This window comes from Schistocerca piceifrons, chromosome 2 (genome assembly GCF_021461385.2).
Source record: "Schistocerca piceifrons isolate TAMUIC-IGC-003096 chromosome 2, iqSchPice1.1, whole genome shotgun sequence".
Lineage (NCBI taxonomy): Eukaryota > Metazoa > Arthropoda > Insecta > Orthoptera > Acrididae > Schistocerca > Schistocerca piceifrons.
This window is the reverse complement of record NC_060139.1, coordinates 22,495,726-22,509,488: the sequence shown is the minus strand read 5'-3', so window position 1 is coordinate 22,509,488 and position 13,763 is coordinate 22,495,726. Positions and strand designations below refer to the sequence as shown.

At 46.2% G+C, this 13,763-nt stretch overlaps 1 protein-coding gene across 1 annotated transcript in view; it reads right to left on the bottom strand.

Annotated features, from left to right (window-relative positions):
* LOC124772873 (brain-specific angiogenesis inhibitor 1-associated protein 2-like) overlaps nucleotides 1-13,763 on the bottom strand; it is a 591,718-nt gene that overhangs the window by 341,945 nt on the left and 236,010 nt on the right. Inside the window, exon 2 of the mRNA XM_047249356.1 lies at nucleotides 13,668-13,743. Within this exon, the coding sequence (XP_047105312.1) occupies nucleotides 13,668-13,743 (76 nt within the window). The remainder of the gene's footprint in view (nucleotides 1-13,667; nucleotides 13,744-13,763) is intronic.

Genomic DNA, 13,763 nt, shown 5'->3' with positions numbered 1-13,763 from the left:
CATCAACAGCCTGAAGTCTTTTAATTTCTGCCAGTTCAGACGTAAGGAGTGCAGCAGTCAAGTGATTCACGAACGTTAAGTACGGTGCACACATTTCAGCTTGGGTTTGCAGTGTGCAGGTCAAGAATGTGCCCCAATGCAGAGGAGTAATGCAGAAGTAGTATGTTATGTAGCAAGTGTCTACTCTCACTGTTATAGCTTTCTCATCTGAGAAGCAGTTTTGCCTAGCACTTGCAATGCACCACTAATTCCTTCGTCACTCATTCTAGCAAACACACACACAAACTACATATCATTCATCTTTCATCATTTTAAAAATAAAAGTATTCCAGGAAAAGTCTTTCATTCTACAGTTACGTGCTAAAGTTGGTGATAATATTGGGCCGGGGAGGGGCCACAGTCGGTGGGATGGATGGGAGTGGGGGAGGGAGGGCAGGCACACTGACTAACGTCTAATTGGACTCAGGGGTAATGATCTAAGGAAGGGTGGGAACCACTACTTTAATGTAAGTCGTAGGAACAGCATTACCTCACATGTTCTTAAATTTTCCGGAACTGGTCTTCCCCGAGGTCGGATTCTACCAGTTTCTCCACTTTTCTGTAGATAAATCGTGTCAGTGTTTTGCAACCATGACTTATTAAACTGACAGTTCGGTAATATTCACATCTGTCCACAACTGCTTTCTTTGGAACTGGAATTATTACGTCGTTTTTTATGTCTCAGGGTATTTCCCTTCTCTCTGTATCGGATGGAGTAATTTTATCACAGAGTACTCTCTCAAGGGTGTCAGTAGATCTAAAGGAATGTTGTCTACTCCTAGGTCCTTGTTCCAGCTTAGCTCTTTCAGTGCTCTGTCAAATTCTTCTCGCAGTATCGTATCTCCTATCTCATCTAAGTCCTCTTCCCTGTCTATGAAATTGCCTTCATTTACCTTATAAAGACCGTCTGTATACACGTTTCACCTTCCAGCTTTCCCTTATTTGTTTTATTAGAACCTGTTTCTCATCTGAGTTCTTGTTATTCATTAAGTTTAATTTTCTTATAGGCAGTTAGCTACTTGTTATTTTCTGTCAATGCCATTTTTAGATGCCTATCTTCGCTTTCATCTGCTTCAATGGCAGTATTTTTTATATTTTCTCCTTTCAACAATTAAATTCAATATGTCGCTTGATACCCAAGGATTTCTACTAGGCCTTGTCTTTTTACCCATGTGATACTCTGCTGTCTTCATTATTTCATCTCTCAGTAGCCTAAGAAACATAAAAAAACTAAATTGAAAAAGGAAATAAATTAAAGAAAATGACAAAAAACAGCTAGTAATTTTAACTGTACATCAGAGATAGTACTTATCGATTGTAACGTCTAAAATAAAGTAATTCCTTTTCATAATTTTTAGCTTGAAATATAACATAATGTATATATAAAATTTTATGAAATTTTTCAGAATAGCAGCTGAAATAATATTTACCTGTTCAAAATTGGAAAAACAATTCTGGTATCGATAACTACTGTTGAGGAAAAATTATGCTAGAGGAGGATGTCCCGTACCAACTTCCAGAACCACTGGAGCATACGAGTGAGCTCAGATCAGTAACACAGCAGCTGTCTACAAGAGCGGCAAAATGCACTGCAGTTGACGGTGGACTTTTTGAACTCCTTTTGTGAGGAAATGTGCACAATCAAACGGAACATTACATCACATTGTTTCATTTGCTATCACCAGCATTTACCCTGTTCCCCACAGTTTTCATCAGTTTGCTCGGAAACCGTTAGGAACAGATATTTATATGAAGTTATTTGTTCAGAATTACAAAGACTATTACTCCTCAAAGTATGTACCTTTCCTCCTGATTCACCCCGTATAAGAACTTAATTCAGAATAAATTCAGTGACTGCGAATATCTTGGCATCAGTTCCGTTAAGTATATATGATATTACTACCTATTGGTCATATGAAAATTTGTATTGGCTTGGGACTCGAACCCGGATTTCTCGCTTATCGCAAGCGTTCATCTTAATTTCGGACTGCTGTCAATTGTCATTAATGTCTGTTCATGCAGACAGGCACGTAAATATGTAAGAATACTGTGTACACCCATGCTATGGTGAAATCTGATATACTCTTGGTTGTTAATCCTCTCACGATGAAAGATCAGTCTGATTTGGCATTGAAGTTATCCAGTCAGGACCTCGCGCGCTAACTCAATCATATGTACGCGCTAAAATGGGATAGTGGCAGACATACACTCCTGGAAATGGAAAAAAGAACACATTGACACCGGCGTGACAGACCCACCATACTTGCTCCGGACACTGCGAGAGGGCTGTACAAGCAATGATCACACGCACGGCACAGCGGACACACCAGGAACCGCGGTGTTGGCCGTCGAATGGCGCTAGCTGCGCAGCATTTGTGCACCGCCGCCGTCAGTGTCAGCCAGTTTGCCGTGGCATACGGAGCTCCATCGCAGTCTTTAACACTGGTAGCATGCCGCGACAGCGTGGACGTGAACCGTATGTGCAGTTGACGGACTTTGAGCGAGGGCGTATAGTGGGCATGCGGGAGGCCGGGTGGACGTACCGCCGAATTGCTCAACACGTGGGGCGTGAGGTCTCCACAGTACATCGATGTTGTCGCCAGTGGTCGGCGGAAGGTGCACGTGCCCGTCGACCTGGGACCGGACCGCAGCGACGCACGGATGCACGCCAAGACCGTAGGATCCTACGCAGTGCCGTAGGGGACCGCACCGCCACTTCCCAGCAAATTAGGGACACTGTTGCTCCTGGGGTATCGGCGAGGACCATTCGCAACCGTCTCCATGAAGCTGGGCTACGGTCCCGCACACCGTTAGGCCGTCTTCCGCTCACGCCCCAACATCGTGCAGCCCGCCTCCAGTGGTGTCGCGACAGGCGTGAATGGAGGGACGAATGGAGACGTGTCGTCTTCAGCGATGAGAGTCGCTTCTGCCTTGGTGCCAATGATGGTCGTATGCGTGTTTGGCGCCGTGCAGGTGAGCGCCACAATCAGGACTCCATACGACCGAGGCACACAGGGCCAACACCCGGCATCATGGTGTGGGGAGCGATCTCCTACACTGGCCGTACACCACTGGTGATCGTCGAGGGGACACTGAATAGTGCTCGGTACATCCAAACCGTCATCGAACCCATCGTTCTACCATTCCTAGACCGGCAAGGGAACTTGCTGGTCCAACAGGACAATGCACGTCCGCATGTATTCCGTGCCACCCAACGTGCTCTAGAAGGTGTAAGTCAACTACCCTGGCCAGCAAGATCTACGGATCTGTCCCCCATTGAGCATGTTTGGGACTGGATGAAGCGTCGTCTCACGCGGTCTGCACGTCCAGCACGAACGCTGGTCCAACTGAGGCGCCAGGTGGAAATGGCATGGCAAGCCGTTCCACAGGACTACATCCAGCATCTCTACGGTCGTCTCCATGGGAGAATAGCAGGCTGCATTGCTGCGAAAGGTGGATATACACTGTACTAGTGCCGACATTGTGCATGCTCTGTTGCCTGTGTCTATGTGCCTGTGGTTCTGTCAGTGTGATCATGTGATGTATCTGACCCCAGGAATGTGTCAATAAAGTTCCCCCTTCCTGGGACAATGAATTCACGGTGTTCTTATTTCAATTTCCAGGAGTGTATGTTGGTCCATTTGCTGCGACTCTTTGAAACGCCCATTATCACTTAAAATGAGCATTTTTCGCAAGTGATAAATATAAGCTAGGTGAGCAACAGATACGTTGGTTCGGTTTGAGGAAACCAAACGAAAAACGCGTTTGGCGGCACAGTCTCCAGCAAGTTGCTTGAATACGAGCGCCAAACGACCCCATTGGCTAACTTCAGTGACAAATAACAAGGGGACGTGGCAACGTGTCAAATCTTTTTCTTAACAGTTATTCCCCCCCCCCCCCCCCCACAAAAAAAAAGTTCAAATGTGTGTGAAGTCTTATGGGACTTAACTGCTAAGGTCATCAGTCCCTAAGCTTACACACGACTTAAGCTAAATTATTCTAAGGACAAACACGGACACACCCGTGCCCGAGGGAGGACGCGAACCTCCGCCGGGATCAGCCGCACAGTCAATGACTGCAGCGCCTTAGACCGCTTTTTTTTTTTTTTTTAATCTCATTTTGTTCGATTTTGTTCGTTGCATCTACTCGGGGCGGAGGTCGTAAGACATCCGTTTAAGTTCGTTGTTGATCGATTAACTCAGTTTTTTTTTTATTACGGAGGGAGCTAACCCTCTGACCGAACACGCTGAGCTACCGTGCCGGCAAGCGCTCGGCTAATCCCAGTTATTTCTCAGGACAGCCTCGCTTGAAACACCCTTACAAGCTTTTCAAACTGTTTCTGACCACCCTGCACGTTAGAGCCAGGACGCGCTAATGAAAGCAGGACAAAAACGCAGTCCGAGTACCTCTTACAGGTGGCGCACAGAAAATATGGGAAGATAATTCGGTCGCGGTAGGGGTGTGGCGTCGGCTCGTGGCACAGCTCATAAAAGTGGAGGTGGCTCCCGCCCAGAAAGATGTATTCGAGGGGGCGCCAGCGCGATTAAGGCAATTAATCCTGCGAAGCCACGGGGAGCGTCGTAACTCTCCAGCCCTGGAGTTATGCTCCAGCCGGAGGGACGGAGAGCACACTCCCTGGAGCGACGGCGGGGCGCCGCTGAGAGGTGCTATTAACTGCCGGGCCGGCCTCTGGTGCGCTCCTGGAGAAGCGCTCTATCGAAACTTAATTCTGCACAAAAAGAAAACCTCTACCTCGCGGAATGTAGTAAACCTTCTCGGGAGAAATAGCGCCTCGCGAAGGTAGATGAATGAGACAGTCCGGGCCAAATTACAGAGTAATTTACGCAGCAGTAGTTTCCTTCCCGCCTATTTAATTAAATGAGGGTGCAAGAGGTCTATGTAGTGTCACTTTTTCTGCGATTATCATATTTTTTCTGAGGCAAGAATAAGATCATCTGTGTCCCAAAAAGTTTGATACTCCTGACGCAGTAGTTTCACGAAGGGTCTCGATCGTTTGATACAGATGTTTCGCGGATGATGCTGTGGTATACTGATAAGTTGCAGCATTAGAAAATTGCAGCGAAATGCAGGAAGATCTGCAGCGGATAGGCACTTGATGCAGGGAGTGGCAACTGACCCTTAACATAAATGGTTCAAATGCCTCTGAGCACTGATGGACGTAACATCTGAGGTCATCAGTCCCCTAGAACTTAGAACTACTTAAACCTAACTAACCTAAGGACATCACACACATCCATGCCCGAGGCAGGATTCGAACCTGCGACCGTAGCAGTCGCGCGGCTCCGGACTGAAATGCCTAGAACCGTTCGGCCACCGCGGCCGGCTGACCCCAAACATAGACAAATGTAATGTGTTGCGAATACATAGAAAGAAGGATCCTGTATGATTATATGATAGCGGAACAAACACTGGTAGCAGTTACTTATGTAAAATATCTGGGAGTATGCGTACGGAAAGATTTGAAGTGGAATGATCATATAAAATTAATTTTTGGTAAGGCGGGTGCCAGGTTGAGATTCATTGGGAGAGTCCTTAGAAAATGTAGTCCATCAACAAAGGAGGTGGCTTACAAAACACTCGTTCGACCTATACTTGAGTATTGCTCATCAGTGTGGGATCTGTACCAGGTCGGTTTGACAGAGGAGATAGAGAAGATCCAAAGAAGAGCCGCGCGTTTCGTCACAGGGTTATTTGGTAACCGTGATAGCGTTACGGAGATGTTTAACAAACTCAAGTGGCAGACTCTGCAAGAGAGGCGCTCTGCATCGCGGTGTAGCTTGCTCGCCAGGTTTCGAGAGGATGCGTTTCTGGATGAGGTATCGATTATATTGCTTCCCCCTACTTATACCTCCCGAGGAGATCACGAATGTAAAATTAGAGAGATTCGAGGGCACACGGAGGCTTTGAGACAGTCGATCTTCCCGCGAACCATAAGCGACTGGAACAGGAAAGGGAGGTAATGACAGTGCCGTGCAAAGTGCCCTTCGCCACACACCGTTGGGTGGCTTGCGGAGTATAAATGTAGATGTAGATGTAGAATAGATTCGCCCTATGCTGTTGGCTGCTGCAGTGCAACTAAGCATTGACAGTGTTGATCACAAGAGGACGCACAAATGGTTTGTAGAATATGTACGAGGACTGTAGCGCGCTCTTCGTATCTTCTGAGAAGAGTCCATCTATGGCAGTATTGAGCATCAAATCAGGAATTGCTAAAAGAAGTATAATGCTTAAGTACACGGCCTGAAAAAAGGGGGGAAGCACCCAGAAAACATGGAACATAGTCGGATGTCAAAGCAAACCTTAGGCGGGATTGTAAATGATTATATTTGCAACCATTTTGAAGTACACGGCCTGAAAAAAGGGGGAAAGGACCCAGAAAACATGGAACATAGTCGGATGTCAAAGCAAACCTTAGACGGGATTGTAAATGATTATATTTGCAACCATTTTTGATAGGCAAAACGAACAGCAGAGTACTTTAATGTTTTTCGTGTTTAGTGTTGCTACAAGGCCTAGAAAGGTGTTAAGGAGGGTGAACAGCGTCAGATATTGAGTAAAAAGAACTGTCGTCTGACTGGGGCCTCCCGTCGAGTAGACCGTTCACCACGTGCAAGTCTTTCGCTTTGACGCCACTTCGGCGACCTGCGCGTCGATGGGGATGAAATGATGATAATTAGGACAACACAACATTCAGTCCCTGAGCGGAGAAAATCTCCGACCCCGCCGGGAATGAACCCGTGCCCTTATGGTTGACAGTCTATCGTGCTGACCATTTTTTTTCTTTCTTTTTGATTTTACAGAAATATTAGAAAAACATTAAATACAACAAAATATAAGATATTCTGTGTTTATTTTATTTATTTATTTATTTTTCTTTATTTGTCGATGCATGTGAGCGTGGATAATGGTGTTGCATCATGTGACGGGTAGGCATGGCACACCCCAACTTTGAGGGGGTCAGGGAAGACGCTGCGGAGATAACCAGCAAAAATTTGTCGGTAAGATAGTTTTCGGTTTAGGGTGCTATGCGCGGTCACAACTTTGTACCAGAAGTCGAGGACTGTAAGCGGACCACTCTGAAAGAGGTATTCTAAAGCCTGTCCTCAAAACCAGATGAGTGTTTGGTGCTTAGTAAGAGGGTACTGAACTGTCTGAGGCAACAAAAGAAATCTGGGGTTACCGACGTTGGCGGGGCACGGAGGTAAAAGCCCAAAAGCCCACGATTCGTTGGATGAGGAGCCATACGTTTCGTTTCAGGGGCACGTAAGATGGTGCTCGTCGGTGTCTTCGAGCTGACAGTCAGGGCAGAGTGGGGAGGTGGTCAGTTCTATGCGATGAAGTCGACTATTACTCGGGAATTTGCCATAGACTAAAACATACCAGAGTGCAGACAGTAAAAAGGGTGCATGCACACACCACCAAACCGTTCGCCAGTTAATGTCAGGGCGCTGTAGCACCATGGGGTCGCAAGGGTTGGACAGCATAAACAAACGATAACAGTCTTTTGTACAGGGAAGACGGGTGACTGGAAGATCGGCCAGAACGTAGCTGAATTCTATGAAACAATTGGCGACGTGGTACAATAATGGAGAAATAGGTGCCACATTGATCGGTGGATCGAGAGAAGCTGGTCGGAGGATATCTAAGAGACTGCGTGTTAAGGACGGGACCGGCCCCCGCCAGTGCCGCAACATAGTGTGGACAAAGAGTGCAGAAGCTCGTGCCCGCATGTTGTCGAGACCGAGGCCACCTTTTGCAGGAGGCGGTGTTAGAGTGTTGTAGCGGACTTTGAAAAGTATCCCTGCTGACACGAAATATCGAAAGGCTGATTGGATGCGGCTGCCAAGGAGTAACGGCATTGCGAGAATCTGGGTGACGTGTACAAGTTTTGGGGCGACATACATGTTGACATAGGAAACACGTTGAAGTTTGTTTAAGATACGGTCCACTCGACCGCGGACATGGTGCCGAATCGACTGCAAAAGCCGCCAGTAAGCGAGGTTCACTGCGCGGTGTGGAGAGCTCGTAAATTCTATACACAAGTAACGAAGGATAGTACTGACTGGGAGTGGGGTCGGCACCATAACCGGGAGGCCGCGCCCAATGTGCATCATAGTCGATTTGCGGACATTGAGAACGCTACCCGAAAGACGCCCATACTAGTGGATCCATTGAATAAAACCGGTGACACTGAATGTTTGAGTCAAGCCTAATGGTTAAGGCGAATGTCCACGAACCACTCAGCTACCGGGGGTGGACAGATATTGAGTGATCACAAATTATTGAGCAACGGGGATTCGAGGAAACGGAGTTATTCCAGTGAGATGGCGTTTCCAGTACATGAGATAGTTTGAAAGTGGCCTCATCGTGGGTCTCCTTCTGAACCCCTTACGGCAAGGTAGTCTTACTCCCGGCGCTATGATGCGGGGAACGATAGGCGATAGGGGATTCGAGGAAACGGAGTTATTCCAGTGAGATGGCGTTTCCAGTACATGAGATAGTTTGAAAGTGGCCTCATCGTGGGTCTCCTTCTGAACCCCTTACGGCAAGGTAGTCTTACTCCCGGCGCTATGATGCGGGGAACGATAGGCGATAGGGTATGATCTCAGATCATACCTGGTAGTGATTCAGAGACATCTGTCGGCACATCGGTACGTCACAGACACCTTGCGTCTTCCTATATTTCCTTTTACTTGAAAATATCGCGGCGGCCTTTTCAAACAGCGTGTGATTCTGAGGTACTCCAGTGGCCAGCAACATCTCCAGATCAGTCCTCGTCAGAACATGTGTGGACCAGCTCCGATATCAACTCTGTCCCAGTAGCTGTATCGAGGACATTAACGGCTGGCTACAAGTGACGGCTCGCCTCATGAGGGGATGCAAGGGATTAATGACACACTTCCCGACCGAGTCAGTCCAGCATCCAGGCCAGAGACGGGGTAGCGTGATACTGATAAGTGGGTTCACACTGACAAGTTCTTTGTAGAATTGACTCGATTTTGTAATCACTGCGGTAATATCACACAACCTCTCGACCAGTGAAATTCCATTTCGTTTCCTACTATCATTGTGTGTGCTTTACTTTTTTTGTCAAGCAGTGTATTTAATGGCAACTGTTGATTTCTGGCAGACGGAAACTTGAACCCAGATTTTCTGTTTATCGTGGGCATTCGCCTTAACCATCAGGCTTTACTCAAACATCTAATGTCACCGATTTTTCCTCCCGTGATTTCCATAGATTACTACCGGCTGCTAATCAGCGAGGTTCTTCCCACTTAATTCATTTCAGTCAGAAGACTGAAGGCTCGAAAAAGAAATGTAATTATTATTCCTCCGAAGTGAACAGGCAGATATATAAAATACAAACTGGATTAAACACGCAGATAGTGAAATAAAACTAAATAAGCAGATATTAAAGGATCAAAATGTCTGACTAACATACTTATGAACAACTTGATTAGCAGCGCGTAAAAATTCCTTCTGCTCTGACGCTTTGACGACACTTCCTGCCATAGACTCTACGAAACATAGTTAGCATTGTGGAGCTGCCTTGTTCTGCGACTACTTAACTTCCACCAACAACTCAGAGCTGGGTCCAAGACGCTTGAATTTAGCGCCATTGTGTCCCAAATGTCCTTCTAACCACTGAGGACAGGTGATATGAGTATTCGCTGTGCCCCCCTCAAACTATTCGCACACAAAGAAGGAGCGAAGAGGTTGTGCAATTCTTTTTTGGAGATACAGGTTGTCATAGTGGTGTTGTACTCAGACAAACGGATTCACCTGAACAGTTTCCCGTCTTGCTCGTCCACGAGAATCGATGGTACACATATGACAGACCCAGCTTCATCCCAGATAATCGTGTCGCACTGGAGAATACTGCAGTTATCTGCCTCATTTGTTCCTCTCATGCGTGGGATTCATCGTACTAACGAGCCATAACTGAAGTCGGAATCATGTTCACGCTGTTCTCAGTGGTACACGAGCGTATAACGTAGCAAAGGTATAGCTGGTAGCATCCTACCGTGTACTCGCTACACTCTTCCTGTTCCGTTGATGATCATGGTTTGTGGGGCGCTCAACTGCGCGCTCATCAGCGACCTTCGAAGTCCCAATTTTTTTCACAGTCCAGTAGAGCTACTGTCACGAGTGATGATAATGGTTATGAAATGATGAGGAAAACACAAACACCCAGTCCCTGGCCAGAAAAAGTCTCCAACCAGGCCGGGAATCGAATCCGGGACCCCATGAGCCAGAGGCAGCAACTCTAGCCACTAGACCACGAGCTGCGGACCTCCTGTTCCGTTGAACTGCACCTATTCCCTGTATCTCATTTCAAAGTCCAAATCACTCTTTAGTTTATAGCGTCACCCTCATGCTTTAGGTCTTCTATACGAAATTTTAATTTCTCCAGGCCTAGAATCTCAGTGTTGTCATAACCCATAGGATGACCGGTGCGAAGACAATGTTCGCCAATAGCAAATTTGCACGGTTGCTGTAAGCGTGTGTGATGCATATGTTCAGAAGCCGAGACACAGTATCCGCCAATTGGATAATAGACCCTCATAAGTTGAAATTTCTTCAGAGTTTCTCTGTTTCCAACGGTGATGGATTTTAGCTCCGTTCAGCAACAATGGCACTTACTGCAGCGATGACTGAGATCTCATCCACGCTCTTGTGTTCCGCCAAAGGATTCCTAGAAAGGCAGTCGGCGTCCTTGTGTTTGCGTCTGCTTTTGTACACCACCGTGATGAAGTATTCCTGCAGCTACAGCGCCGACGTCAACAGTCAACCCAACGGTTGTTGCAGGCTAGTCAGCCAGCAAAGATAATGGTATTCTACCTCATCGATGGACAGTTTGCCAAATAAATAGGCGTGGAACTTGTTGTCGCCCAAACAACTACAAGGCACTCCTTTTCGGTCAGAGGGTAGTTCACCTCCGTCTTGGACAATACTCTGGAAGCTTAAGTTCACACCTTTTCAGCACCTTGCTGAATTTGTACTATAACTGCACCTGTACCATTATCGCAAGCGTGTAAAGCTCTGTCACGGTATTCTCCTTATATAATACTGTTGTGACTTGGCAAGACAGCCAAGCCACTATGATTGGTAGCCGAAAGGCACGCGTTAAGCTCACGCAGGCTGGCGTGAGGTCTGGAACATTTAAGGAAGTTAGACTCTAGCAAAAAAGGTCGTAGCTGTTGGAATACTTAACTTTAATCCATAATTGGTGAACATCGGTCTGACGGTACATGCATCACAAGATAAATAGCAAATGATAATGGCGCCTTGCTAGGTGGTAGCAAATGACGTAGCTGAAGGCTATGCTAACTATCGTCTCGGCAAATGAGAGCGTAATTTGTCAGTGAACCATCGCTAGCAAAGTCGGCTGTACAACTGGCGCGAGTGCTAGGACGTCTCTCTAGACCTGCCGTGTGGCGGCGCTCGGTCTGCAATCACTGATAGTGGCGACACGCGGGTCCGACGTATACTAGCGGACCGCGGCCGATTTAAAGGCTACCACCTAGCAACTGTGGTGTCTGGCGGTGACACCACAAATACTAGGACTGGAGAAGGTTTTAGTGCCTTTTTAAGAACAAGAAAAGATCTTTCTCACACGTCGATTCAGGAGAATTTGGCATCTCCGTGCGGTAGTTCTCGCAAGGTGCGTGATTTGGTAACAGGTGGTAAGAGCACATTCCGAGAAAACTTCTAACGTCACGAATGTTCCGAGGAATTGGAAAATTTGTGACTGATCTTATTTTCTTTGTATCGGGATGGACCCTATCACCATTCATTAGGTGCCGCAAGATTTTTATTTATGTGGTAGCAAACAGTACTTCCTCAGACTCAGGTAGAGGTCTGTTAGCTGACCACACTTCAACACAGTTGTCAATGGACTTAGATGTTCTTCAACGACCTAAAACGAAACAAAAAGATCAGCTTACAAAATCCAATATTAAGACGATGTTGATCGTCTTCCTTGACAGCAAGGCCTTGATCCACCAAGAATTTCTCGCTGAGGGAGGTGGGGAAGATGATGATCGTTGCTTGATCTCCAGATCGTACTGGTAGCGCCAATCTCCTGTAATGACGCAGCTATCAAACAAAGCGCGGCCACTGTGCTTCGAGTGATTGGACAAGAAGCGTTTCCACACAGTTTCCAACAACCTTACAACCAATGTCAGAAGCGTATTACAGTTAATGGCGATTACTTGAAAGGACAGTAAAGGTAATTTGTTTCTAACTCTTCTTTCCTTTATTTTCTGAGACCATTCGTGGAATTTTTCAGATGCACCTTGCACTTTGCTCCTTTCAAGCAGCAATGGACAAACATCTTCTTTTCGAGTTTGTCCAATTGTCGGTACACGACGCAGAAACGCTATGTGCCGTCTTTTCCTTCTCAAGGATCACCGAAGAGGACCAAGGACTCTCTGAAGGTTCACTGGTGTAATCTTGCCGCATCTTCTCCACTGCCTCGAGGATTATTTGTAGTTCAGCGGGCGACAATCTGTATGAGCGCTGGCTAATTGATGGGTGATCCCCAGTCGTAGATATCGTGCTTCAGCATGGGCCGCTTGTGTTTCCTACAAGATCTTAAGGCATTCGGAACTTGTATCACCCACCAACGTTGTTCCCCAGTGAAGCCAGATCCTACTGGCACTTTGATACTAGCTTCTTCCCCTGCGTTTTCTGTAGTGGTTGCGTAAAACGTATCTTCCTCGATGATGCTAAGCTGTCTGGTTCAGCGGTCCCGACGCATGTACCTTCAGGAATGAGTTGTGGTTCAAAGTTGTCATTGACCAACTACAAATCCTTATGATCGTCGCTGAAAACTTTTCTTTTCTGAATCTGAACAGGTTTCGTCAATCGATGAAAACTTTACAATTTAGCTGAGCGTCTCGCTTGATGACAGGAACACGTGTCAGGTGATGGCACACTAGCAACATCGTAATCGGAAAACAACTATTTGTCTCATAACCTGTCTGAAATATCAGTCTCTTCGGCCTGAGTTAATGAAATGAGTCGTCACAAGCGTTCCCAAAGAGAAACTGTCTGCGTGCATTGTTGATCACTTTTCTAAACACTACCCACATGTTTCGTGGAGAAGACGTTTTGCCATGACTCAGTCTTTCTGTATAGAGAGTAAGCTGCCATGAAACGTCTTTAATTTTAAAAAATATCTGTAGTACAGAGAGTATGTCGCTGGCATTGCTCTTACAAGCCATATCTCATTCCAGCATCCTACGTTCATTCTGCCGGTATCATTTTCTTACCTCTAGGATCTTCGCAGAAGCGTACCTGAGGATATTGCTTGAAAACAAGATTTCAGGTAGCCGCTTTATTATTTTTTGCGGAATACCTAGAGCGTCAATGAGAAACCAGATTTTTTTTCATTTAATTTCGTGTTAATCGCTTTCTTGTGAATGTTGGACACAAATTTCATTTTCTGTATTTATCTGCATTTTAAATTTATGCAACACTAAATTGCGGTATGTCGAGTTAAAAATTGTGAGATTCGAAGCGAGGGAGTTTTATAACATGTACAGTATCTTACTAAAGATTTTATCTAAGTACTTAAACAAGGAGAGACCTCTGTTACTCACCATGCAGGGCTTTGAGGTACGCCTTTCCAGCCTGAATCAGCTGTCTCGCTCCTGGGTTGAACTTGTCTAGGATATTCTGGAACAAACAATATCTTC